The 25716-nt window shown below is 41.9% G+C and overlaps 2 protein-coding genes and 5 non-coding genes across 8 annotated transcripts in view; 4 read left to right on the top strand and 3 right to left on the bottom strand.

Annotated features, from left to right (window-relative positions):
* LOC133570505 (uncharacterized) overlaps window positions 1–25716 on the bottom strand; it is a 490167-nt gene that overhangs the window by 149355 nt on the left and 315096 nt on the right. The window lies entirely within an intron of this gene.
* On the top strand, window positions 18743–18816 carry trnan-guu (transfer RNA asparagine (anticodon GUU)). Its single transcript has one exon. It is a non-coding gene; the product is annotated as a tRNA-Asn (tRNA).
* Window positions 19374–19447, top strand: trnan-guu (transfer RNA asparagine (anticodon GUU)). Its single transcript has one exon. It is a non-coding gene; the product is annotated as a tRNA-Asn (tRNA).
* trnan-guu (transfer RNA asparagine (anticodon GUU)) lies at window positions 20005–20078 on the top strand. Its single transcript has one exon. It is a non-coding gene; the product is annotated as a tRNA-Asn (tRNA).
* On the top strand, window positions 20905–20975 carry trnag-gcc (transfer RNA glycine (anticodon GCC)). Its single transcript has one exon. It is a non-coding gene; the product is annotated as a tRNA-Gly (tRNA).
* trnav-cac (transfer RNA valine (anticodon CAC)) lies at window positions 22253–22325 on the bottom strand. The gene has a single exon. It is a non-coding gene; the product is annotated as a tRNA-Val (tRNA).
* LOC140680168 (uncharacterized) lies at window positions 22995–24678 on the bottom strand. Its single transcript, XM_072916546.1, has one exon. The coding sequence runs from the start codon at window positions 24676–24678 to the stop codon at window positions 23467–23469; it is 1212 nt and encodes a 403-aa protein (XP_072772647.1). The 3' UTR covers window positions 22995–23466.

The following is a 25716-nucleotide window of genomic DNA, read 5'->3' as shown; positions in this document are numbered from 1 at the left end:
GCGGACAAATACTGAGCACTGCCATATCAACATCAATGGGCAGGAAATACAGAGAGTGAACTCCACAAAATTCCTGGGGGTCATCATTGATGAATACCTCAATTTCAAATGTCACATTAGCCATCTGTTAAACAAATTATCCAAATATGTTGGCCTGTTCTTTCACCTTCGTCGTTATCTTCCTCTTTATGCTCTACTCACACTATATAAAACTCTCTTTGAACCACATCTAAACTACTGTAATGTCATCTGGTGTAACACCTTCCCTACCTACCTCCACAAATTAGAATCCATGCAAAAGAAAATCATACGGCCCTGTCATGGTCCAAGTTTAATGCCCCCACTCCACATCTATTCCATAATTATCATCTCTTAAGACTGACAGAGTTCAATATTCATCAAAATGCTTGTTTAACCTATCAAGTCATTTACAGGCTGAATTTAAGGCTCTGTAGCTTGGTTCTTATCTACCATCCCCAGCATGCCCACAACACTCCTAACTTGGATCTGATATCAGGGAAACATGGTTTACTGGATTGTACCGCTCCAAGTGTTGTATGCAGGGGACCAAAGATTTGGAACCGGCTTAATGAGAGCCTCAAGATGCTGTATCCATTCTCCAACTTCAAAAAGAAACTGAAAACTTACCTATTAACCACCTATATTTAATGCCTCATGTGGGGTAGACTACTGTTGGGTTTTGCATGGTTGAATGAATGTATGTATGTATGTATGTGTATGCTTGCTTTAGTACTATTATCTTGTGTTAATCATATAGCGTTGTTTTTGTTTTTTTTGTTTTTTTTGTTGTTGTTGTGCTTGCTACCATGTTTCATCATTCCATGTATATACTGTCCTCTGGACCCCTGTCAAAAGCTTCTTCTAGCTTATTTGGGGGACCCTTTCACGTACCAACATCTTTAAATGATGATATTTCACTACTATTGTAATTGTTATATGGTATTGTGAATAAACTTGAAACTTGAAAACTTGAAAAAAAAAATGTGAGCCAAGACATCCAGGGGGTTTAGCTCGCTCGTCTGCGGGAACAAACTGCCGCCATTGCTTGCCGTGCTACCGAGGTCCTTTGTCCCTGAATTGCTCACACACTCCGGCAGATTCAATGGGGGTCTGGTGGCAGATTTCTTTGACTTTATCGTTGGAAATGCATCTGCTTTGAGTGTCGCAGGATATCCACACATTCTTGCCATCTCTGTCGTAGCATAGCTTTCGTCGGTAAAGTGTGCGGAACAAACGTCCAATTTCTTGCCACTTTGGCATCTTTGGGCCACTGGTGCAACTTGAATCCGTCCCTGTTCGTGTTGTTACACCCTCCGACAACACATCGACGAGGCATGATGTCCCCAAGGTACGGAAAACAGTCGAAAAAACGGAAAATAACAGAGCTGATTTGACTCGGTGTTTGAGAAAATGGCGGATTGCTTCCCGATGTGACGTCGCTCCGAGAGCGAATATTAGAAAGGCGTTTAATTTGCCAAAATTCACCCATTTAGAGTTTGGAAATCGGTTAAAAAAATATATGGTCTTTTTTCTGCAACATCAAGGTATATATTGACGCTTACATAGGTCTGGTGATAATGTTCCCCTTTAAAAATATTTTTTCTTTTTTTTGTCCTGTCCAGCTTCTCAAGTAAGTCATATAGTTGATGTAGATGCCCATATCGGCTGTTCAGATTTACTTTACAAAAGAGAAGTGTAGGATACTTCTCTTGTTGCCTTATTTGTATTTGACTTTATTAAATGTATTTATATTATCATTTGCTGCAGCCGGGCCGGAGCAGGAGGGGATAGAAAGAGAAAAAAAAGGAAGACAGAGGGAGAAATTGTGGGGAAAAAAGGGGGATTAGACAGAGAGACAACAACAACAACAGCAAACACAACAACAACAACAACAACAGCAACAATAGAGCAACATCAGCAAATATGACATGTACAAATATGATGGTAAAAGTAATAGCAAATAAGCAGTTAGCAAAAATAAAGAATAATACAGAAATGACAATGAGCATTATTACACTACAAATGGAGCAATACAAATACCAATAGAAATAGCGCTATTGATAATGAACAATACCAATACTTTACCTTTATTATCAACAATACAGTTGTTTGAATGCAACGATACTTATACGTAATGATAACTTGAGATACGAAAGAATGCAGAAAAATGGAGGGGGAGAAAGAGAAGCAACCAACATTAACCTTGTAGATTGTTATAGTAACAATAGGTCAAGCTTTGTCAGTGTGCCATGTGTTGTACCCAGTTTACCCTAGGGCAACAACGTTAATATATGTTTGATGAAACCTGGTTATGTGCATGAGTGTACGTGCTTGTACAATGAATGTATATGTACAGAATGTGTATATTTGTTTGTACAGTGAATATATATGTACAGAATGTATATATCTGTTTGTACAGTGAATATATATGTACAGAATGTGTATATGTGTTTGTACAGTGAATATATATGTACAGTATGTGTATGTTTGTATATTGAATGTGCGTGTGGCTGTACGAACTTTAAGTATGTAAATATGTACTGTATTTGTGTATGTATGTGGGAGCGTAGGTACCTATGTATGTATGTATGTATGTGAGTATATGTGAATTTGTATGAACAATATATTCGACTCCCAGTGTGCGTGGGAGCCAGAGCACGGCCCCAGCATCCAGACCAGACATGGGGGCCGCGCCGCCACCACATCAAGTCACCAACAGAGATCCCACAGCGCAAGGTGCAAGGTCGGGCCACACGGGCACGGACCCCACCCAACAGGAAGTGAGACCCGCTCGACGCCACACACAAATAAATAATACGTTTTAAAAATAATTTTAAAAAAAATAAATAAATAAATAAGTAAATAATAAAAATAATAAATACATTAAAAATAATAATAATAAATGAAAAAAAAACCTGGCAGGCCACCAGACCACAGTCCCCGCCGGCCGACGAGGCAATGAGGGGTGCGCCGAACCCCAACCCCCCCATGCATGTGTACAAGGCCCCCAGAGTGTCTACTGTGTAGTTAAAATTAGGAGGTCAGCCGTTCCAGCCGACCTCCAGTCCCTATTGATGTGTGTAGCGTGAGTGAGATATGTATGCTTGTGGGAACTAATAATGCGATTAAAATTGGGGGACATCAAGGTCATGGTGGGTCCCAACCAAGCCGAGCCCCCCAAATCCTAAGTGTCTAATATGAAGCTAAGATTGAGGGATGGACGAGCAGGGGACAAGACAGGAGGACTGGAGCCCCATAGGAGGCATCCTCATCCCCCCGCCATGCCTCCCCGCAGGACAATCCCCAAAGTCTTATATATGTGTGACTATGTGTGCTATAAGTAGGAGGAGTAGAGGGCCCGGACATTCCCCCCAGTCCATGTGGCCGCCAACCAGGAACTACGGCCAGGAGGCCGCCACCCATCCCTACCATCAAGTGTTGTACTGGAAACTAATTTACAAACACAACTTCATCACACACAATACTCCACTGTGGAATTGTTGTTATATTAAAAAGAGAAACTGATGCACTTATTGAGTGATAAAAGTATTTTATTATTTGAAGATTTCATTATTAAGTACGAGCTGGGAAAAAAAAATTATAAAGGCTTTTGTTCAAAATATTCTAATTACAGTATATCATCTTTTTCATTATTTACTGTTTATTCTTTACTGTATTTTCTCTGGAACAAAAAAATACATCTTGAAAGTTTCCATTCTTCCAAAAAAGACAGAATTGACCACTTAAAATATTTTTTAGGATTTTGTTTTGTAATTGACGACAACACTTGTTCGTTCTGTGATAGGGAAACAAAATAAACAGTTTATTTTATGAATGTATGCAAAGTGAATCTCTGTGGGATGATGTACAATATTGGCTTTTGCCTGACACTCCAAACTTTGATTGCATATTAATGCATGTACTTGACTGAAAAAAGCACTAATATACAACATCTAATCTATAAATGTAGAAGTATATTAAAAAGATAGTTACACAAACAACAATGTCACACATGTTATATGTGCTGATGTTGTTAGAAAGTCAACATTAAAGTCTTGACAGTTTATTTCAAATCCTGCAGTTTCATTTGCTGCTGCTGTTCTCACCAGCACACTTGTGTTTCTTACACTGGTACTTAGAAGACAATCTTTCACCACACACACTGCAACTCAACACTTTCTCTCCTGGGTGTCTTCTCATGTGTGCTACAAGGTTTGATTGGTCACAAAAGCTTCTGTTGCAGATTGAACATGTGAAAGGTTTCTCACCAGTAGTGATGGGTCCGGCAACACCGATGCATCGGCGCATGCGTCGAGCTCATAGAGCAAAACCCTGTGTCGGTGCGCGTACCGCTTTTAGAAAGTCACGTGACCGATCATGAGCTGTTTTGGTCACGTGACCGATACGCGAACTGTGTCGCACTCCCGCCTCCTCTGTGCCCTGTGAGCGGGTCTTTTCTACAGCCGGAGAAATAATAACTAAGAGAAATCGTCTAAAATTTAATACGTTGGAAAAACTGTTTTTTTTAAATAAAAATGTGTAAAAAAATAAAATAAAAAAATAAAAATTCCCAGTCCACAAGCATCCGCATTCACAACACGTTCTCTTAGATTTCCATGTTATGATACATGTTCACATTATTTATTGACTGTATTTAAAAAGATAAAAATATATTTTTATTTAAATGAAGATATGAAATAATCCTAAATGAAATACAATGACTTGGTTTATATTATTGTATATACTAGGTCATACAATCAGTGTCAGTTGAGTCGGTCCATAGGTTGCCTGTAGGGATTTTTAATGTCCAGCAGATGTCAGTATTTAGTGACACAGTATCGACACAGTATCAATACCGTTTTGCGATGTGTCGAAACGCTTCATGACGCCTCATCAACCCATCACTACTCAGCAGTGTGTCTTCTCATGTGTACTTTCAAATTCTGACTTTGTACAAAACCTTTACCACAGAGTGAACAGATAAAAGGTTTTTCACCAGTGTGTGTTCTCATGTGTACTTTCAAATTCTGACTTTGTACAAAACCTTTACCACAGAGTGAACAGATAAAAGGTTTCTCAGCAGTGTGTGTTCTCATGTGTACTTTCAAATTGTGACTTTGTACAAAACCTTTACCACAGAGTGAACAGATAAAAGGTTTTTCAGCAGTGTGTGTTCTCATGTGTAGTTTCAAATTGTGACTTTGTACAAAACCTTTACCACAGAGCGAACAGATAAAAGGTTTTTCACCAGTGTGTCTTCTCATGTGTACTTTCAAATAGCGACTTTCTACAAAACCTTTACAACAGAGTGAACAGATAAAAGGTTTTTCTCCAGTGTGTGTTCTCATGTGTGTTTTCAGACGACAATGGTATTTAAAAGTTTTGTCACAGTGGGAACATGTGAAGTGAGTGTTGTCAGTGTGACATGTTGCATCATCTTCAGAGTGTTCATCATCAGTGTCAGGAGAGTGTGACGTTGTGTCCTCACTATCTGATAGTGGAGCTAAGATTTTGTCTGCTTGTGATCCTCCACAGTGGTCTCCATCAGCTTCTGTTGTCATGTGTTGTGTTGAGCTGCTGCTTGGAGGCTCCGCCTCTCTCTTCTCCTCACTTTCACCTTTGACCTCATCATCTTCACTCTTCACAGGGACACCAGTCACTGGGAACTCCTCCAACCATTTAGGCTGACTGATGCGGTGCTCCTCCTCTTCCTCTTTAATGTGCAGCGGCTCTTGGTCCTCCTCTTCCTCTTTAAAGTAGGGTTGTCATTATTGGAATTATTTAAGTGGTTTTAAATAAGCACGTTTAAGCACAAGTTTATTATTCATTTGTATATATGTTTATTTTAATCTTATTTGTATGGTCTCTCATATTTACTTTGACTTTCTTTAACATGTTTTGTTTGTAGGAGGATTGTATTTAATGTGATGTGTTTTATATTGCTGAGTAAAATATTGAAAAACATTGACTCATATTGTATTGAAAGCACCTTAATGTGTCTGTACATTGTTTATGTATGTTTAATTGTTCAATACAAAATAAAATAAATAGTCAGAAGTAGAACTGGTTTACAAACAAAGTCTAATATTAACATAAATAATGTTGAAGTCATATTACATGACATGATATACCATACTTAAACTTAGACTTAGACTAACTTTAATGATCCACAAGGGAAATTGTTCAACACAGTAGCTCAGTTACAATGATGGAAAGTGTAAGGATGGAAAGGACAATGCAGGTATAAATAGACTAATATAGCGATAAAAGATCTAACATATACACGAATATATACATAATATGTATACAGTATATTATATATACAGATATATATATATACCATACCATCCATCCATCCATCCATCTTCTTCCGCTTATCCGAGGTCGGGTCGCGGGGGCAGCAGCCTAAGCAGGGAAGCCCAGACTTCCCTCTCCCCAGCCACTTCGTCCAGCTCTTCCTGTGGGACCCCGAGACGTTCCCAGGCCAGCCAGGAGACATAGTCTTCCCAACGTGTCCTGGGTCTTCCCCGCGGCCTCCTACCGGTCGGACGTGCCCTAAACACCTCCGTAGGGAGGCGTTCGGGTGTCATCCTGACCAGATGCCCGAACCACCTCATCTGGCTCCTCTCCATGTGGAGGAGCAGCGGTTTTACTTTGAGCTCCCCCCGGATGACAGAGCTTCTCACCCTATCTCTAAGGGAGAGCCCCGCCACCCGGCGGAGGAAACTCATTTCGGCCGCTTGTACCCGTGATCTTGTCCTTTCGGTCATAACCCAAAGCTCATGACCATAGGTGAGGATGGGAACGTAGATCGACCGGTAAATTGAGAGCTTTGCCTTCCGGCTCAGCTCCTTCGTCACCACAACGGATCGATACAGCGTCCGCATTACTGAAGATGCCGCACCGATCCGCCTGTCGATCTCACGATCCACTCTTCCCTCACTCGTGAACAAGACTCCGAGGTACTTGAACTCCTCCACTTGGGGCAAGATCTCCTCCCCAACCCGGAGATGGCACTCCACCCTTTTCCGGGCGAGAACCATGGACTCGGACTTGGAGGTGATGATTCTCATCCCAGTCGCTTCACACTCAGCTGCGAACCGATCCAGTGAGAGCTGAAGATCCTGGCCAGATGAAGCCATCAGGACCACATCATCTGCAAAAAACAGAGACCTAATCCTGCAGCCACCAAACCAGATCCCCTCAACGCCTTGACTGCGCCTTGAAATTCTGTCCATAAAAGTTATGAACAGAATGGGTGACAAAGGGCAGCCTTGGCGGAGTCCAACCCTCACTGGAAACGTGTCCGACTTACTACCGGCAATGCGGACCAAGCTCTGGCACTGATCATACAGGGAACGGACTGCCACAATCAGACAGTCCGATACCCCATACTCTCTGAGCAGTCCCCACAGGACCTCCCAAGGGACACGGTCGAATGCCTTCTCCAAGTCCACAAAGCACATGTAGACTGGTTGGGCAAACTGCCATGCACCCTCAAGGACCCTGCCGAGAGTATAGAGCTGGTCCACAGTTCCACGACCAAGACGGAAACCACACTGTTCCTCCTGAATCCGAGGTTCGACTATCCGGCGTAGCCTCTTCTCCAGTACACCTGAATAGACCTTACCGGGAAAGCTGATGAGTGTGATCCCACGATAGTTAGAACACACCCTCCGGTTCCCCTTCTTAAAGAGAGGAACCACCACCCCGGTCTGCCAATCCAGTGGTACCTCCCCCGATGTCCACGCGATGCTGCAGAGTCTTGTCAACCAAGACAGCCCCACAACATCCAGAGCCTTAAGGAACTCCGGGCGGATCTCATCTACCGCCGGGGCCCTGCCACCGAGGAGCTTTTTAACTACCTCAGCAACCTCAGCCCCAGAAATAGGAGATACCATTAGAAATATACCATACCATTGAACTTTATTTATAAAGCCCTTTAAAAAGAAGCACAGTTGAAGAACAATTAAAGGGCTGAACACCACAAAGAAATAGAGGCAAAGCACAGACTAAAAAATAACATTTAAAACAGAAGTAAAATACACATTGAAAAAGCAAATACAAATTATCCTAAGAACAATTTGTTAGATAAAAAGCAGTTAAAAAGTTAAAAACAGTTAAAAAAGTTAAAAACAGTTTAAAATCTCATGCTGGGTTAAAAGCCAGTGAATAAAAATTGGTTTTAAGAAGGTTCTTAAAGGCCTACTGAAAGCCACTACTACCAGTCTGATAGTTTATATATCAATGATGAAATCTTAACATTGCAACACATGCCAATACGGCCGGGTTAACTTATAAGGTGCAATTTTAAATTTCCCAGGAAACTTCCGGTTGAAAACGTCTAGGTATGATGACGTTTGCGCGTGACGTCACGGGTTGAAGCGGAAGTATTGGGACACCATTGTATCCAATACAAACAGCTCTGTTTTCATCGCAGAATTCCACAGTATTGTGGACATCTGTGTTGGTGAATCTTTTACAATTTGTTCAATGAACAATGGAGACTGCAAAGAAGAAAGCTGTAGGTGGGATCGTGTATTAGCGTCTGGCTACAGCAACACAACCAGGAGGACTTTGACTTGGATAGCAGACGCGCTACCGTGACTACAGCTTTGGCTTCCAAACATTTAAACGCTTGCCCGTACGTGCGTGTCGCTATGTGCATGTCACGTACGTAACTTTGGGGAAATATATGTTTCTTGCCGACTCTGATGGCGGCCGGGGTGTCGTCAAAAGCTACAACGCTGTCCGCCGCCGCGCCGCTGTCCTCACCTGTCTGGGTTGACTTCCTCCGTCTCCGGGCCGCCGACCGCACCGATGATCGGGTGAAGTCCTTCGTTGCGCCGTTGATCGCTGGAACGCAGGTGAGCACGGGTGTTGATGGGCAGATGAGGGTTGGCGTAGGTGGAGAGCTAATGTTTTTAGCATAGCTCTGTCGAGGTCCCGTAGCTAAGTTAGCTTCAATGGCGTCGTTAGCAACAGCATTGCTAGGCTTCGACAGGCGGCACAGCATTAACCGTGTGGTTACAGGTCCAGAGTTTGGTAGTATTGTTGATATTCTGTCTATCCTTCCAGTCAGGGGCTTATTTCTTTTGTTTCTATCTGCAGTTAAGCACGATGCTATCACGTTAGCTCCGTAGCTAAAGTGCTTCACCGATGTATTGTCGTGGAGATAAAAGTCACTGTGAATGTCCATTTCGCGTTCTCGACTCTCATTTTCAAGAGGATATAGTATCCCAGGTGGTTTAAAATACAAATCCGTGATCCACAATAGAAAAAGGAGAGAGTGTGGAAACCAATGAGCCCTTGTACCTAAGTTACGGTCAGAGCAAAAAAAGATACGTCCTGCACTGCACTCTAATACTTCACTCTCACTTTCCTCATCCACAAATCTTTCATCCTCGCTCAAATTAATGGGGTAATCGTCACTTTCTCGGTCCCAATCGCTCTCGCTGCTGGTGTAAACAATGGGGAAATGTGAGGAGACTTTCAACTTGTGACGTCACGCTACTTCCGGTACAGGCAAGGCTTTTTTATCAGCGACCAAAAGTTGCGAACTTTATCGTCGATGTTCTCTACGAAATCCTTTCAGCAAAAATATGGCAATATCGCAAAATGATCAAGTATGACACAAAGAATGGATCTGCTATCCCCGTTTAAATAAAAAAAATCATTTCAGTAGGCCTTTAAAAGTAGCCAAAGAAGGGGCCTGTCTCACATGGAGAGGGAGATACTTCCAGAGTTTGGGACCCGCAACAGAGAAGGCTCTGTCCCCTCTGAGATTGCGCTTTGATTTGGGTACCTCCAGGATCAGCTGACCTGAGGGAGCGGGTGGGGGCATAGAGGTGGAGCAGCTCAGAGAGGTACGGTGGGGCAAGACCACGTAAGGATTTAAAAACAAGTATGATGCTTTTAAAATGGACTGTAGAAGACACAGTGGAGGGAGGCTAAAACAGGAGTAATGTGCTCTCTTTTTCTTGTGTTAGTTAAAAGTCGGGCAGCTGCATTTTGGAGCAACTGCAGACGTGAGAGGGAGGACTGACTCATTCCAAAATACAAAGAGTTACAGTAATCCAGCCCAGATGAGATAAAGGCATGGATTACTGTCTCTAACTGTTGCCTAGAAAGAAGGTTTTTAACCTTGGCCAGCTGACGTAAATACAAAAAGCTGTCTTTCACCACTGTGCCAATCTGACGCTCCAATTTAAAATCACTGTCAATACCAAAGCCCAGGTTGGTGACCATGGTCTTAACGTGCAAAGCCAAAGGGCCAAAGTCAACAGGGGGGAGCTCACAGGTACCACTAGGTCCAAACACTATTACTTCTGTCTTCTTTTCATTGAAATGTAAGAAGTTTAGGGCCATCCAGGCCTTGATATCTTCAAGACAATCAAGTAGTGTCTGCATTGAAGAGGCATGATTTCTCTTCAACGGAAAATAAATGTGTGTCATCGGCATAACAATGAAAATAAATATCATGCTTTCTTAGGATTGAGCCCAGGGGAAGTAAATAAATAGAAAAGAGAAGTGGTCCTAAAACTGAGCCCTGTGGGAGCCCACATGTCAAGGGAGCAACAGAGGATTCAGAACCAGCAACATTTACAGAGAAGGTCCTGTAAGTCAAATATGACTTCAGCCAACTCAAAGCAGTACCACAGATGCCCACTTGATGCTGTAGGCGGATCATTCAAATATTATGGTCCACCGTATCAAATGCTGCTGTTAGATCCAGTAAAACTAAAATCACATGATCACCTAAATCTGTTGCTCCAAGGATGTCATTAAAAAGCTTTAAAAATGCTGACTCGGTACTGGCGTTCAAATCCAGTTAGGCAGGATGTCTTGTTTTGTTTTTTTATTTCTTGTTTTATCCTTTTTTATTAATTTATTACATGTTAGTATTTTGGGTGATATATTCTGCACTTCTTTTAAGGTATATTTTACTATTGTATTGTATTCATCCTCCTGTGTTACCATGTTAATGTGACACTATGTGCACCTTATGTCTTATGTCTGTACAGCACTTTGGCCAACTGAGCTTGTTTTAAATGTGACAGAAATAAATACACTCAACTCAACTCAACACATCATTGAGTGGCATTTACTTTTTACACTGGGGGGGACCAGACAAGCATTTAGTTTTTACACTGGGGGGGACCAGACAAGCATTTAGTTTTTACACTGGGGGGACCAGACAAGCATTTAGTTTTTACACTGGGGGGGACCAGACAAGCATTTAGTTTTTACACTGAGGGGGACCAGACAAGCTCTGCTTCTTCCACTCATGTTGGACGCTTGATCACTTGAGCAAAAGTTGTGCTTGTAAAGTTTTGACATGTTCCAAATAATTACATTGAAAGTGAACATTAATAATAACATTTTAAAGTAATTTTTGGTTGTATGCCAACTTTGCGGAGCAGCTCTTCACAGCATCACCTCGCTAGTTAGCTTAACGTTAGCATCTTCCATGTTACATCATAACGATGTTGAATAAATGTGTTTGTGTGCCTTACAGACGGACTTGTTATTGGCTAACATATATACACATCATTTGTGCTACATGTTTTTACTTTATTAGTACATTAACCTCCAGTCTTCACACAGTGAGCGTAGAAATGAGTTTAACATTGGGGGGACATCAATTTATATCCCAAAATAATGTTAGGACAAATAAATGATTACACAGTATCAGTATCAGTCTATGTTAAGCATTTTATGTAGCATTCCCATTTTACACTTTTTAGTCAACTCTTGTGAAATATCCACTGTCATGTTACTCTTTATAGTTTATTAATTAGTCAATTAATAACATATTTACTGAGTCCTGCTGCTAGTTCACTTTTATTGTGGTGTCATTTTTCTAGCTGTTAAGAGAAGTATTTGATCTTAAATATATAAATAATCCTCCATATTGGCAGCCATAGTGATTCATTTATTCAGCAGAGCATTAAAACTTGGATTTGACAAAAAGTAAACACAAATGCTGTCTTCCTCGCTGATAAAACATGATAGCAACATGCATCTGCTAGCTCATGATCGCCCCCACTTCTCAGTGTGGCGAGTTGGAGTACTACAAGAAGCACTCTAATACAGTGCTTAAATCTGTATAATCTCTCTGACGGACATCTACACCTCCCGCTGCCTCAACAGAGCCAGTGCCATCATCAAGGACAGCACCCACCCTGGCTCTGACCTGTTCCACCTGCTGCCCTCTGGGAAGCGCTACAGGTGCATTAAAACCAAAACAAACAGGCTAAAGAACAGCTTCTTCCCCAGGGCCATAACCATCCTGAACGGACTGCCCCATTGTCCCTCATAACTGCCTTCTCTTCGGTGCAATAACCCATTCCACCAACCACCCTGTTTTTGTTTTGTTTTTTCATGTATATATTCATTTCACACCATATTCATTGCACTTCTATATTTTTTTTTATATATTTGCACATTGTTTTTCTAGATGCACACATCGCACTGTATGGAATGGCCTCAATCTCGTTACCTTGCGTAATGACAATAAAGCTGATTCTGATTCTGATTCTGATTCTGATTTTTAGTCTCATTATCAAGGAATAATGAGGTCACACTTATATTAAAACATTAATGCTAAAGTTTCATCCAGTAGTGGGCCGGTGACGTTTGATGATGAGGATGAGGATGATGAAGATAAAGATGTATCTGTGCAAGTGAACAATTGAATCCACAAGGGACAACAACCATTTCCACAGACTACACACACACATCAGAAACATAAATGTTAGAAGCCTACAACAATATATGTGAAGAAGACTTTAGGATTAAAAGTGAAGATGTGAGCTGAAATAAGTACAAATGCAGCTGTTGGAGCCAAAATTCCTTATTTGTTTACATTGTTTTTATTTTATTTTCTCTAATTGTTGGGTTCAGCATGTTTACTTTCCTTTTCTGCAGATTGCTCCGCCCACTTCCTGTTAAGCACCAGGAAGTGTCGACAGGGAGGGAACTGTTGCTATGGTGGGGTTACCATGGCAGCCTCCTTAAATTGGGTTCAGGTGTGAGCATGGGGAGGGCGATTGGAGAACAAACAGTTTTCGACCGTGTGATGTCGTGTGGTGTCTTGTCGTGACTTGTGGTGACAATGTTGTTATAATGTGCCATTCAAGGTTAGCATACTTGGTTATATAACTTACATTTGGTTTAATTTAGATAGCTTGTAATAAACGGGTTGTCATATCCAAACACAGTTCTACAGTACTGGACATTCTATCATTTACACGCGTCAAACTGGTCAACACAGTCGCCCTCGGTACCAGCCCAAAGGTAAGGGCTGTACATTAAGTCGAAAACTTTAGTCTTCGTTTTGGAAAAGGACTAAGTTTGAATGTCAGTAAGACACACAGTGGACACTTCATTAGGAACAGGAAGTAATTAGATTGCATCAACGCGCAGTGTATGCACCTGGAGCGCACGCTGGGACGGTGTTCAGCCACAGGCCGGGCTGTTTCACCTCGATTGGACCAGGAGAAGAGCCAGACAGCAGACGGGATCGTCGTTTGGGGCCAGGAGCAACGCAGCGACAGGCAGACGGAGGACGCCGCGCGGATCGAGACGGAGGACGTCGCGCTGATCGAACAACAGCATCACCGCGGTCCTCGCCGTTTGGAGCGACAGCTGAGCAGCGCTAGGACGCGCAACGCTGTTTGAAGTTGTGTACTCTTTTTGAAGATACTGAACTCTTTTCGAAGACAATCTTTTGAAGAACAACATAAAGGTATGTAGCGCGCTACACGGGCTAATAACTGTATGGCCATATAATAGTGTGTGCACACAAAGACAGAAACAAAAAATCCAATGCATTGGTGGTTAATATTCATTGTTATTTAACCCGTTCGTGGGTACATTTCTATGACGTTTTGTGCATGACAAACCCGTTCGTGGGTACATTTCAATTACAAGGTGGTGTTTATGATTCCTTGTGCAAGCCCGTTCGTGGGTGAGGTTTGGTTTTGAACAAATGCAAATGAATAATTGCGGGTTTTGATTTTTGGTGTTTTGACTGACATTTACAAGGTTTCCATATATTTGATCTGATTTTGAATTGTGGGTTGTGTACAATCATGGATCCTGGAAAAGGCAAACATGATGCTTGGGAAATGCATGATCATGCGTTAATAGAGGAGTTAAAGTTAACGCATTCAATTGGTGACACAATCAAAGGTCAAATGGAACCCTCACAGGCTGAATTGTCAGTAGTGACTGAAAATCAGTCACAGCCTGCAGAGATGGAAAATCAGGTGGACACAAATCAAACATCTGTTGTTAAAAAACGCACAGTGAAAATGACACCAAAAGCCCTAATGGAGAGAATTGAAACACTTCAGAAGGAGAGGGGATCCAAATTAAACAAGGCAAGCAACATGCAGAAACATATCACGGAGATGATGAAAAATGGAGAGGACAAAATGGAAGTGCAATGTGCTTTCACCAAATATCTCAATGTTATAAAGGAAACTGCAAGTGCACACCAATCCCTCCTACCAATTCTACCTACAGAGGACCAAATCAAACATGACATATGGTACAAAGCCAAACTAATTAATGTACATGAATTTGTTGAGCATGTTAACACCTGGATAAAAGCGCCAACCCTAGAGGGTATTGAGGATTTAGAAAGTGAAATTAATCCAAATGACAGCATTTCTAATGTTTTAAGTCACAAATCACATGGGAGTCACACACACTCTGGTTCTAGTCGGTCAAGCACCTCCTCAGCTTGCAGACAGGCAGAGGCCGAAAGGGCTGCCCTCGCTGTCCTCTCTGCAGCTCTAAAGGAAAAACATGCATTGGAAGAGGAGGAGGAAAAAATCAGAAAGAAAAAGGAAATGATGGATCTGGATGCTCAATTGGCAGCTGCTAATGCAAAATTAGCAGTTTTAAAAGCTCCCAGCCTTCATGCTTCCTCCCATACAGCATCTGATGGCATGAGCTCCTACTTAAAGAGAACCAAGAAACCACCAGTCACTCTCAACCCCCAGGCTAAAGCACCAGTCACTCTCAACCCCCAGGCTAAAGACTATCAACCCCTCACACAGCAGCAGTCAAGCAAAGCTTCACCACCACCTCCACCACAGTCTATACACCATCCATCTGAGCAACAACAAATAACAGCATGGCAACTACAATATAGGACACCACTTCCCATTCAACCACCCACCTTTTGGCAAGAGCAACAGTCCATGCTTTCACACCCTAAACCCATTCAGGTACCACTGCAACCACCACCTTCTGTACCAAAACAGCAGCAGGTCTCTTGGAATACAGTGCAGTACCATAGCCCTACAACCCACATGGACCCCCCTGTACAGCAATCAAGGCAAACTAACATTTCCCCTCCAATCAATGGCACCCCCACTTTATGTGACTTATTGCACAGGCAAAATGAGATTGCAACATTACAAATGTCGTTGCAAACTTCTCATCTACTCCCACCAAGGGAGATTCCCTATTTTGACGGTGATCCATTACTGTACAGAACCTTTGTCAGAGCATTTGTGCAATGCATTGAGAAGAACACAAGCAACAAAGGAGACTGTTTGTACTACCTGGAAATGTACACTAAGGGTCAACCTACAGAACTGCTGCGTAGCTGTCAACACATGCCCCCAGAAAGAGGCTATGAGATGGCAAAGTATTTATTGGAAAAACACTTTGGTGACCAGCACCAGATAACAGCAGCTTACATGGAGAAAGTGTTTAACTGGCCTTTGGTAAAGTCTGAAGACGTACGAGCTCTGCAAGCCTACTCTCTTTACCTTCGAGAATGTTGCACTGCTATGGAAAACGTGCAGTACATGCAGGAACTTAATATGCCAGCTAACATGAAAACTGTGATCTCCAAGCTGCCGTACAGGCTGCGAGAAAGCTGGAGAGTCTCTGCATGCAACATAGTAGAAAACCACCATCGCAGACCTCAGTTCTCAGACATTGTAGCATTTATTGAGCGACAGGTGAAAATTGTCTCTGACCCAGTCTTTGGAGACATCCAGAATGCACCACAGAGTACAGGAAGTAAACTTGTAAAAGCAACAAAATCACAAGGTAAACCCAAATTCCAAGGTAGCAGTTTTGCCACAACTATTAATATCGAAACCCCTCAAGCGGAAGAGCAAACCAGATACAAACCTGCTCCAAAGCAAAGTGCATCTGCTCGTACCACAAACACCTGTGTTTGTTGCTCTAATAATCATGCTCTTGACCAGTGTCCTCAGTTGGAGGAGAAGACCCACAGGGAAAAGATAACTTTCATAAGACAGAAAGGAATCTGTTTTGGGTGTCTTCATGTTGGACATCTTAGCAGGCATTGTGACAAGCGCTTGACCTGCAAGATATGCAAGCAAAACCATCCAAGTCTGCTTCATATTGGTCAGAAGGAAAGAGCAAGCAACATAATTCCAAACCAAAATAAGGCAAGGGGACTATCTGTGAGCAGTGAACAAGTATCTCTGCAAACATATGGACAAACGGGGGCTGGAAATGGAATTCTGTCAATTCTGCCTGTACAGATAAAGTCCAGCAAAGGACACACAGTCATAAAAACCTATGCATTCCTGGATCCAGGCGGCACAGATACATTTTGTTCTGAAAGCTTGATGACAAAGCTCAACTTGAAAGGAAGAAAAACTAAAATCAATTTCCTAACCATGGGCCCAAAAACATCAGTTTCCAGTTACATGCTGACGGACTTAAAGATTTCAAGCCTCATTGGGCAACAGTTCTACGACCTTCCCAAGGTCTACACCCAAAAAAGGATGCCCGTAACTACAAACAACCTCATCAATGAAGAGGAGTTGGCTAAATGGCCATACTTGGATGGCGTCACTCTTCCTCGTGTTCAAGCCGATGTAGAGCTAGTGATTGGGACCAATGCGTCTAAACTGCTTGAACCCTGGGAAGTGGTCAACAGTCGTGGAAATGGACCGTATGCCGTTAAGACCCTATTGGGGTGGGTCATTAATGGCCTTCCTGATTACAGTAAGAAGAGGAGTAAGATTGGCTGCTCCACTACTACTGTTAACAGGATCTCCATAACAAAGCAAGAGGAGCTACTGCACAATCAATACAACCATGATTTACACGACAGGTCATCAGAAGACATTTCCAGAGATGACATGAAAATCATGAAGGTCATGACTAAAACGTGCAAGCTTCAAGATGGACACTACACTTTGGAACTTCCCTTTAAAAAGGATGATGTGTCTCTGCCCAACAATCAGTGCACTACTAGGCAGCGCATACTTGGCCGGAAAAGGAGGGAAAGATGCAAGATTTCTGATGTCACACAATGGCGGTACAATAATGCCACTCAAAATCCTGCAGACAAAGTCTCAAACGAAGATGGAGACAAGTCCAATACATCTCTGACCTATTCTGGAAACGCTGGTTAAGAGAGTACTTACCTTTGCTACTGGAGCGGCAGAGGTGGAGCAAACAGAGAAGAAGTCTCATCCCAAATGACATTGTACTGATCGCAGACAATACCGCTGCACGTGGCTCTTGGTTACTTGGAAGAGTCATGGAGACTTATCCAGATAAAAAAGGTTTGGTGCGTTCTGCTATAATCAAAACTGGAAAAACTCCTTACTCAAAGATGATTATTATTTGTTTATATTTATGGCTCCATTGTTATTTATTTTGAATTGTTAATGGCATCCTGCCCTTCTCAATTGGGGGCCGGAGTGTTGGAGCCAAATTTCCCTATTTGTTTATAATGCTTTTATTTTATTTTCTCTAATTGATTGTTGGGTTCAGCATGTTGTATTTCCTTTTTTGGCAGATTGCTCCGCCCACTTCCTGTTAAGAACCAGGAAGTGTCGACAGGGAGGGGACTGTTGCTATGGTGGGGTTACCATGGCAGCCTCCTTAAATTGAGTTCAGGTGTGAGCATGGGCAGGGCGATTGGAGGACAAACAGTTTTCGACCGTGTGGTGTCGTGTCGTGTCATATCATATCGTGTTGTGTCATGTGGTGACAATGCTGGTATAATGTGCCATTCAAGGTTAGCATACTTTGTTATAATAACTTACATTTGGTTTAATTTAGATAGCTTGTAATAAACGGATTGTCATATCCAAACACAGTTCTACAGTACTGGACATTCTATCATTTACACGCGTCAAACTGGTCAACACAGTCGCCCTCGGTACCAGCCCAAAGGTAAGGGCTGTACAAAAGGTAAGAAGGAAAGTAAAAAGACGGCCAATGGAAAACATGGTGCTCGCTAGTCTTATTGCTGTTATTAGCTGCATTGCATTTCTTGCCTTTTGTGGATGTTGTTAAATCCCTTGTGCACGTAGAATGTGTTCTACTTTGTAGCATGTTTTGTCTGTCGCAGCCCGCATTTCAAACGTTCTTCCTCTTAACCGAGTTCAGAAACCTCTTTTACTCCACAGGCATTGGTGGTTCAGTGGTAGAATTCTCGCATGCCACGCGGGAGACCCGGGTCCGATTCCCGGCCAATGCATTCTGTTGCTTTTATTACATTTTAACTAATATTCATAAGGGACAAAAGCAATGTTTGTGACAACCGCAAGACGCAGGCATTCCACCCAAAAGGCATATTGGACTCGCCGAAGTCTGAAGCAGTGTACTTCTAATTACGCTAATCCAAAGACAATGACATCGGGACATCGTAACATGAGATTTTATAATTTTTTGGGGAGTAATTAATCATGTAAACCAGTAAGTCTCTGTGGCGCAATCGGTCAGCGCGTTCGGCTGTTAACTGAGAGGATGGTGGTTCAAGCCCACCCAGGGACGAAATCTTGACTCGAGCACAGGGGTTTGAGGGTTTTCTTGTACAGCCCATGTCCTTCTCTAAATTTGCAAAAAAGTTTCTAGTTAAAACGTGTACCACGTTTGCAACATAACTTTCAAGCCATTCTTGTTCAAACTAATGTGACTTACTGATAATCAATGCTATCGCCTCATATTGGCTATCATTAATTCAGTGTAGCATGTTTGGTCCGTCGCAGCCCGCATTTCAAACGTTCTTCCTCTTAACCGAGTTCATAAATCTCTTTTACTCCACAGGCATTGGTGGTTCAATGGTAGAAATCACGCGGGAGACCCGGGTCCGATTCCCGGCCAATGCATTCTGTTGCTTTTATTACATTTTAACTAATATTCATAAGGGACAAAAGCAATGTTTGTGACAACCGCAAGACGCAGGCATTCCACCCAAAAGGCATATTGGACTCGCCGAAGTCTGAAGCAGTGTACTTCTAGTTACGCTAATCCAAAGACAATGACATCGGGACATCGTAACATGAGATTTTATAATTTTTTGGGGAGTAATTAATCATGTAAACCAGTAAGTCTCTGTGGCGCAATCGGTCAGCGCGTTCGGCTGTTAACTGAGAGGATGGTGGTTCAAGCCCACCCAGGGACGAAATCTTGACTCGAGCACAGGGGTTTGAGGGTTTTCTTGTACAGCCCATGTCCTTCTCTAAATTTGCAAAAAAGTTTCTAGTTAAAACGTGTACCACGTTTGCAACATAACTTTCAAGCCATTCTTGTTCAAACTAATGTGACTTACTGATAATCAATGCTATCGCCTCATATTGGCTATCATTAATTCAGTGTAGCATGTTTGGTCCGTCGCAGCCCGCATTTCAAACGTTCTTCCTCTTAACCGAGTTCATAAATCTCTTTTACTCCACAGGCATTGGTGGTTCAATGGTAGAAATCACGCGGGAGACCCGGGTCCGATTCCCGGCCAATGCATTCTGTTGCTTTTATTACATTTTAACTAATATTCATAAGGGACAAAAGCAATGTTTGTGACAACCGCAAGACGCAGGCATTCCACCCAAAAGGCATATTGGACTCGCCGAAGTCTGAAGCAGTGTACTTCTAGTTACGCTAATCCAAAGACAATGACATCGGGACATCGTAACATGAGATTTTATAATTTTTTGGGGAGTAATTAATCATGTAAACCAGTAAGTCTCTGTGGCGCAATCGGTCAGCGCGTTCGGCTGTTAACTGAGAGGATGGTGGTTCAAGCCCACCCAGGGACGAAATCTTGACTCGAGCACAGGGGTTTGAGGGTTTTCTTGTACAGCCCATGTCCTTCTCTAAATTTGCAAAAAAGTTTCTAGTTAAAACGTGTACCACGTTTGCAACATAACTTTCAAGCCATTCTTGTTCAAACTAATGTAAATTACTGATAATCAATGCTATCGCCTCATATTGGCTATCATTAATTCAGTGTAGCATGTTTGGTCCGTCGCAGCCCGCATTTCAAACGTTCTTCCTCTTAACCGAGTTCATAAATCTCTTTTACTCCACAGGCATTGGTGGTTCAATGGTAGAAATCACGCGGGAGACCCGGGTCCGATTCCCGGCCAATGCATTCTGTTGCTTTTATTACATTTTAACTAATATTCATAAGGGACAAAAGCAATGTTTGTGACAACCGCAAGACGCAGGCATTCCACCCAAAGGGCATATTGGACTCACCGAAGGCTGAATCAGTATACTTCTAGTTACGCCCATCCAAGGACAATGACAATCGGTCAGCGCGTTCGGCTGTTAACTGAGAGGATGGTGATTCAAGCCCACCCAGGGACGAAAACTTGACTCGAGCACGGGGGTTTGAGGGTTTTCTTGTACAGCCCATGTCCTTCTCTAAATTTGCAAAAAAGTTTCTAGTTAAAACGTGTGCCACGTTTGCAACATAACTTTCAAGCCATTCTTGTTTAAACTAATTTAAATTACTGATAATCAATGCTATCGCCTCATTTTGGCTATCATTAATTCAGTGTAGCATGTTTGGTCCGTCGCAGCCCGCATTTCAAACGTTCTTCCTCTTAACCGAGTTCATAAATCTCTTTTACTCCACAGGCATTGGTGGTTCAGTGGTAGAATTCTCGCCTGCCACGCGGGAGACCCGGGTCCGATTCCCGGCCAATGCATTCTGTTGCTTTTATTGCATTTTAACTAATATTCATAAGGGACAAAAGCAATGTTTGTGAAAACCGCAAGACGCAGGCATTCCACCCAAAGGACATATTGGACTCACCGAAGGCTGAATCAGTGTACTTCTAGTTACGCCCATCCAAAGACAATGACAATCGGTCAGCACGTTCGGCTGTTAACTGAGGATGGTGGTTCAAGCCCACCCAGGGACGAAATCTTGACGCGAGCACGAGGGTTTGAGGGTTTTCTTGTACAGCCCATGTCCTTCTCTAAATTTGCAAAAAAGTTTCTAGTAAAAACGTTTGCAACATAACTTTCAAGCCATGCTTGTTTAAACTAATGTAAATGACTGATAATCAATGCTATCGCCTCAAATTGGCTATCATTAATTCAGTGTAGGGTTATAGACATCGTGTTGAAATCCCATGCTGTTCCAGGCACTGTAGCTGTCAGTCAAGGTGCCTGTTTGTTAAATAGGAGATGTTGGGCTCAAATCCCATCAGTGTCTTGAAGTTTTTTCTGTAACACTTTCTCAGTTTGTTTTCAAACCACATGAATGCAAGCCAAATTCTATTCATTTTGAATAAAATCCCAAAGGATCCACAGAGTTTGATGTTTACTGCAATGTTTTCTTCCAAAAAATGCCATTTTAAATGTGGATTGAACCAGGACTCAGAAAGAAACACTACTTCAGATGGGTTCCAAATCAATTTGTTACAAGTAGTTTGTCTGGATATTCACCAGAGTAAGCATCCTGGAGATTAAGACAGCAGAGTGGTGCAGCTGAAGCGTGCTGGGCCCATAACCCAGAGGTCGATGGATCGAAACCATCCTCTGCTATGATTTAGGTTTCAGTTGTCTATTTGACTGGTTCTTAATTTGAAAGCAAGGCCAACACTCATTCAGACTGCAGCTGTCTTCTCTAACTCTTTGGGAATTACACCTATGATTCCTGCTAAAAGAGAGGTTAAACATCTTATAAGTCAATCTAAACAGTACAGTTGCAATCCATTGAAAGCCCTGAGAATACAGTGACTTGAATGAATGAGAAATTTCACAGGTTTGTGCGTGACATTTTCATGGAACCCAGCATTCATGATGTTGAAGCCTGAGGTCTGCCTAATGAGAACCCTCTAAATTTGGTGTCGTGTGTGCTCGGCTGTACATGAGGTGGTCAGCTATGTTGCAAACTACTTTATGATGAAACACAGGACCTTGCTATCATTTATTTCCTTGCTTATTTATAGAGGTAAGAAGGAAAGTAAAAAGACCTTGTTTCCACCCTGTTTCGAACAGGGGACCTTTCGCGTGTGAGGCGAATGTGATAACCACTACACCATGGAAACTGCTGCAAGTTGCAGACCTTTATCAAGACTTACAAGTTGATTTTCGGCCAATGGAAAACATGGTGCTCGTTAGTCTTATTGCTGTTATTAGCTGCATTGCATTTCTTGCCTTTTGTGGATGTTGTTAAATCCCTTGTGCACGTAGAATGTGTTCTACTTTGTAGCATGTTTTGTCTGTCGCAGCCCGCATTTCAAACGTTCTTCCTCTTAACCGAGTTTAGAAAATTCTAATGTATGCTGACCTTGAATGGAACATTGTCACGACACGCACGGCCAAAAACTGTTTGTGTCCTCCATGCAATCGCCCCGAGTGCTCCCACCTGAACCCAATTAAATGACGTTACCATGGCAACCGCACTATAGCAACGGTCCCATCCCTGTCAACACATTTCAGCATGAACAGAGGCCAGCAATCAATGAGAGAAAACAAGATAAAAACAATATGAACAAATAAGGAAATTGGCTCCTACAGTATGCAAAGTAAATGTCTGTGGGATGATGTACAATACTGGCTTGTGCCTGACACTCCAAACTTTGAATGATATTGATATTGTTTTGGGGATGTTTAAAAAGAAAACATACATTAAAAATGTTTAAAACCCAATAATGGGAATTTTTGTTTTATCCACGAATGTAAGTTTGTAAAAAGAAAAAATAAACATCCTTCCACAAACAATTCAGCCTTTTTCTCTCACTTTTATATTGCATAAAGGTCTGGGGACATACATATAAAACAATCATCATATTACAAAAGAGAGTAATAAAGATCATTAATAAAATGGATTATAGAGACCCAACAAATAATTCATAAAGTCACACATTTTAAAATGGTATAAAAGACAAGTGTTCAAATGATGTATAAAGTAAATAATAATATGCTTCCTGAAGTGGTCCAGAAGATGTTTCACATGTGAACCAGTACATATGTACATCATATAAAGGTGCTAATCTATGGGATCATTAACAAGTAGAAATACAAATATGGAATACTTCAATATTTCAAACTATCTAATCTATAAATGTAGGAGCATATTAAAAAGATAGTTACACAAACAACAACAATGTCACACATGTTATATGTGCTGATGTTGTTAGAAAGTCAACATTAAAGTCTTGACAGTTTATTTCAAATCCTGCAGTTTCATTTGCTGCTGCTGTTCTCACCAGCACACTTGTGTTTCTTACACTGGTACTTAGAAGACAATCTTTCACCACACACACTGCAACTCAACACTTTCTCTCCTGGGTGTCTTCTCATGTGTCTTTTCAAAGATTGCCTTTGTGTAAATCCTTTACCACAAGTTGAACAGGAAAAAGGTTTTTCACCAGTGTGTTTTCTCATGTGCATTTTCACACTCTGACTTTGTGTAAACTCTTTACCACAAGTTGAACAGGAAAAAGGTTTTTCACCAGTGTGTGTTCTCATGTGTACTTTCAAATATTGACTTTGTGTAAAACCTTTACCACAGTTTGAACAGGAAAATGGTTTTTCACCAGTGTGTACTCTCAAGTGTGTTTTCAAATTTTGACTTTGTGTAAAACCTTTACCACAGGTTGAACAGTAAAAGGGTTTTTCACCAGTGTGTGTTCTCATGTGTCCTTTCAAATGTTGACTTTGTGTAAAACCTTTACCACAGGTTGAACAGGAAAGGGGTTTTTCACCAGTGTGTGTTCTCAAGTGTTTTTTGAAAGATTGCCATTGTGTAAAACCTTTACCACAGATTGAACAATAAAAAGTTTTTTCACTAGTGTGTGTTTTCATGTGTACTTTCAATGTGTGACTTTCTACAAAACCTTTACTACAGATTGAACAGATAAAAGTTTTTTCTCCAGTGTGTGTTCTCATGTGTCTTTTCAGAGAACTATGGTATTTAAAAGTTTTGTCACAGTGAGAGCAAGTGAAGTGAGTGTTGTCAGTGTGACATGTTGCATCATCTTTAGAGTGTTCATCATCAGTGTCAGGAGAGTGTGACGTTGTGTCCTCACTATCTGATAGTGGAGCTAAGATCTTGTCTGCTTGTGATCCTCCACAGTGGTCTCCATCAGCTTCTGTTGTCATGTGTTGTGTTGAGCTGCTGCTTGGAGGCTCCGCCTCTCTCTTCTCCTCACTTTCACCTTTGACCTCATCATCTTCACTCTTCACAGGGACACCAGTCACTGGGAAGTCCACCAGTCCTTCAATATGATCTCCCTCCTGACTGATGCTGTGTTCCTCCTCTTCCTCTTTAATGTGGGGGATCAGTGAGTCTTCCTCTTCCTTTTTACAGGGCAGGGTCTGTGTCAAAGAGGAAAAGGAGACGCCAGAGGGTCCGTGGTGCCTGGTCTTCCTCTTTGGTGGATCCTCCTTCAACATCCTGAAGCTACTCTCCTGTTTTTCAGGCAGAAATTGTTCTTCACAGACGTCTGCAGGACACAAAATGACAAACATGCTTGAGAAATGTCCAGATTTGCTCAGTCACATGAGGCATTCAGTAAGTTTACATGTACTTAAAATAACAAGTTAATGTACGAATTGGCCTGAAAACAAACACACTGCTGTTTACAACATCATTCACAGGAAAAGAAGACCACTTTTTACGAGGGGTGAGCAATATGGCCTAAAATCTGTATTGCCATAAATTCCCTTCTGCCTGAGGTATGATGTATAAAGTTGGAGAAAAGATTAGGTCGTTTACATTGTAAATCTGTATTCTGTATTGTTAGCTCTGCTATGGCGCTATCTTGTGGTCGAGTTCGCTCACTGCGAGTGCTGTGGGTTGAAAGTGCATTTCCTTTTGCTACGTGCCATGAACCCGAAGTATGGTTTCTTCTTTTATCTCGTCAAGCAACGTTTGTAAGTGTAACCGGGGATTTCCACTGGATGTGGAACGGCGGCGCCACGGCGACAGACTCGTTCCGTTTTTTGTTTTCAAGTCAATGTGTCAGTTTCCACCGCCTGGCTTCTATATTTAGTGGTCGCCACAACAAGGCGGTTCAATTGAGCTAAAATCTGCTCGTGTGGGACAAGAAGTCATGCTTATACACAAAATAAATGATCCAGTTTACTTTCAAAGTAGAATATTCTGTTTAAGGCGGATGGTATTCTGCACTTTGAAAAGACCTAATGGACATGAAGTCCACTTGTCAAAGGTTTTCAGACCTAATTTCACCTCCTTGACACAAATAGACGAAGACATGCTGATTCTAAAAGGCCCAAAATTAAAGAATCATATAACAGGCATATCCCGGTCAGCTATATGGGGGCCTGTACTTCAGCATTGTATTAAAATGACCATCTCTAACATTAAAGTGAGTGTCGCCAACACTAGGAAAATGTGTAGAGGAGAATTGCAAGTAGCCGAACCAAAGGTTGTGAATAACTTACTTTGTTCATGTAAGTCTGCTGTGGAAT

This window comes from Nerophis lumbriciformis, linkage group LG28 (assembly GCF_033978685.3).
Source record: "Nerophis lumbriciformis linkage group LG28, RoL_Nlum_v2.1, whole genome shotgun sequence".
Lineage (NCBI taxonomy): Eukaryota > Metazoa > Chordata > Actinopteri > Syngnathiformes > Syngnathidae > Nerophis > Nerophis lumbriciformis.
This window is presented reverse-complemented; position numbering and strand designations above follow the sequence as displayed.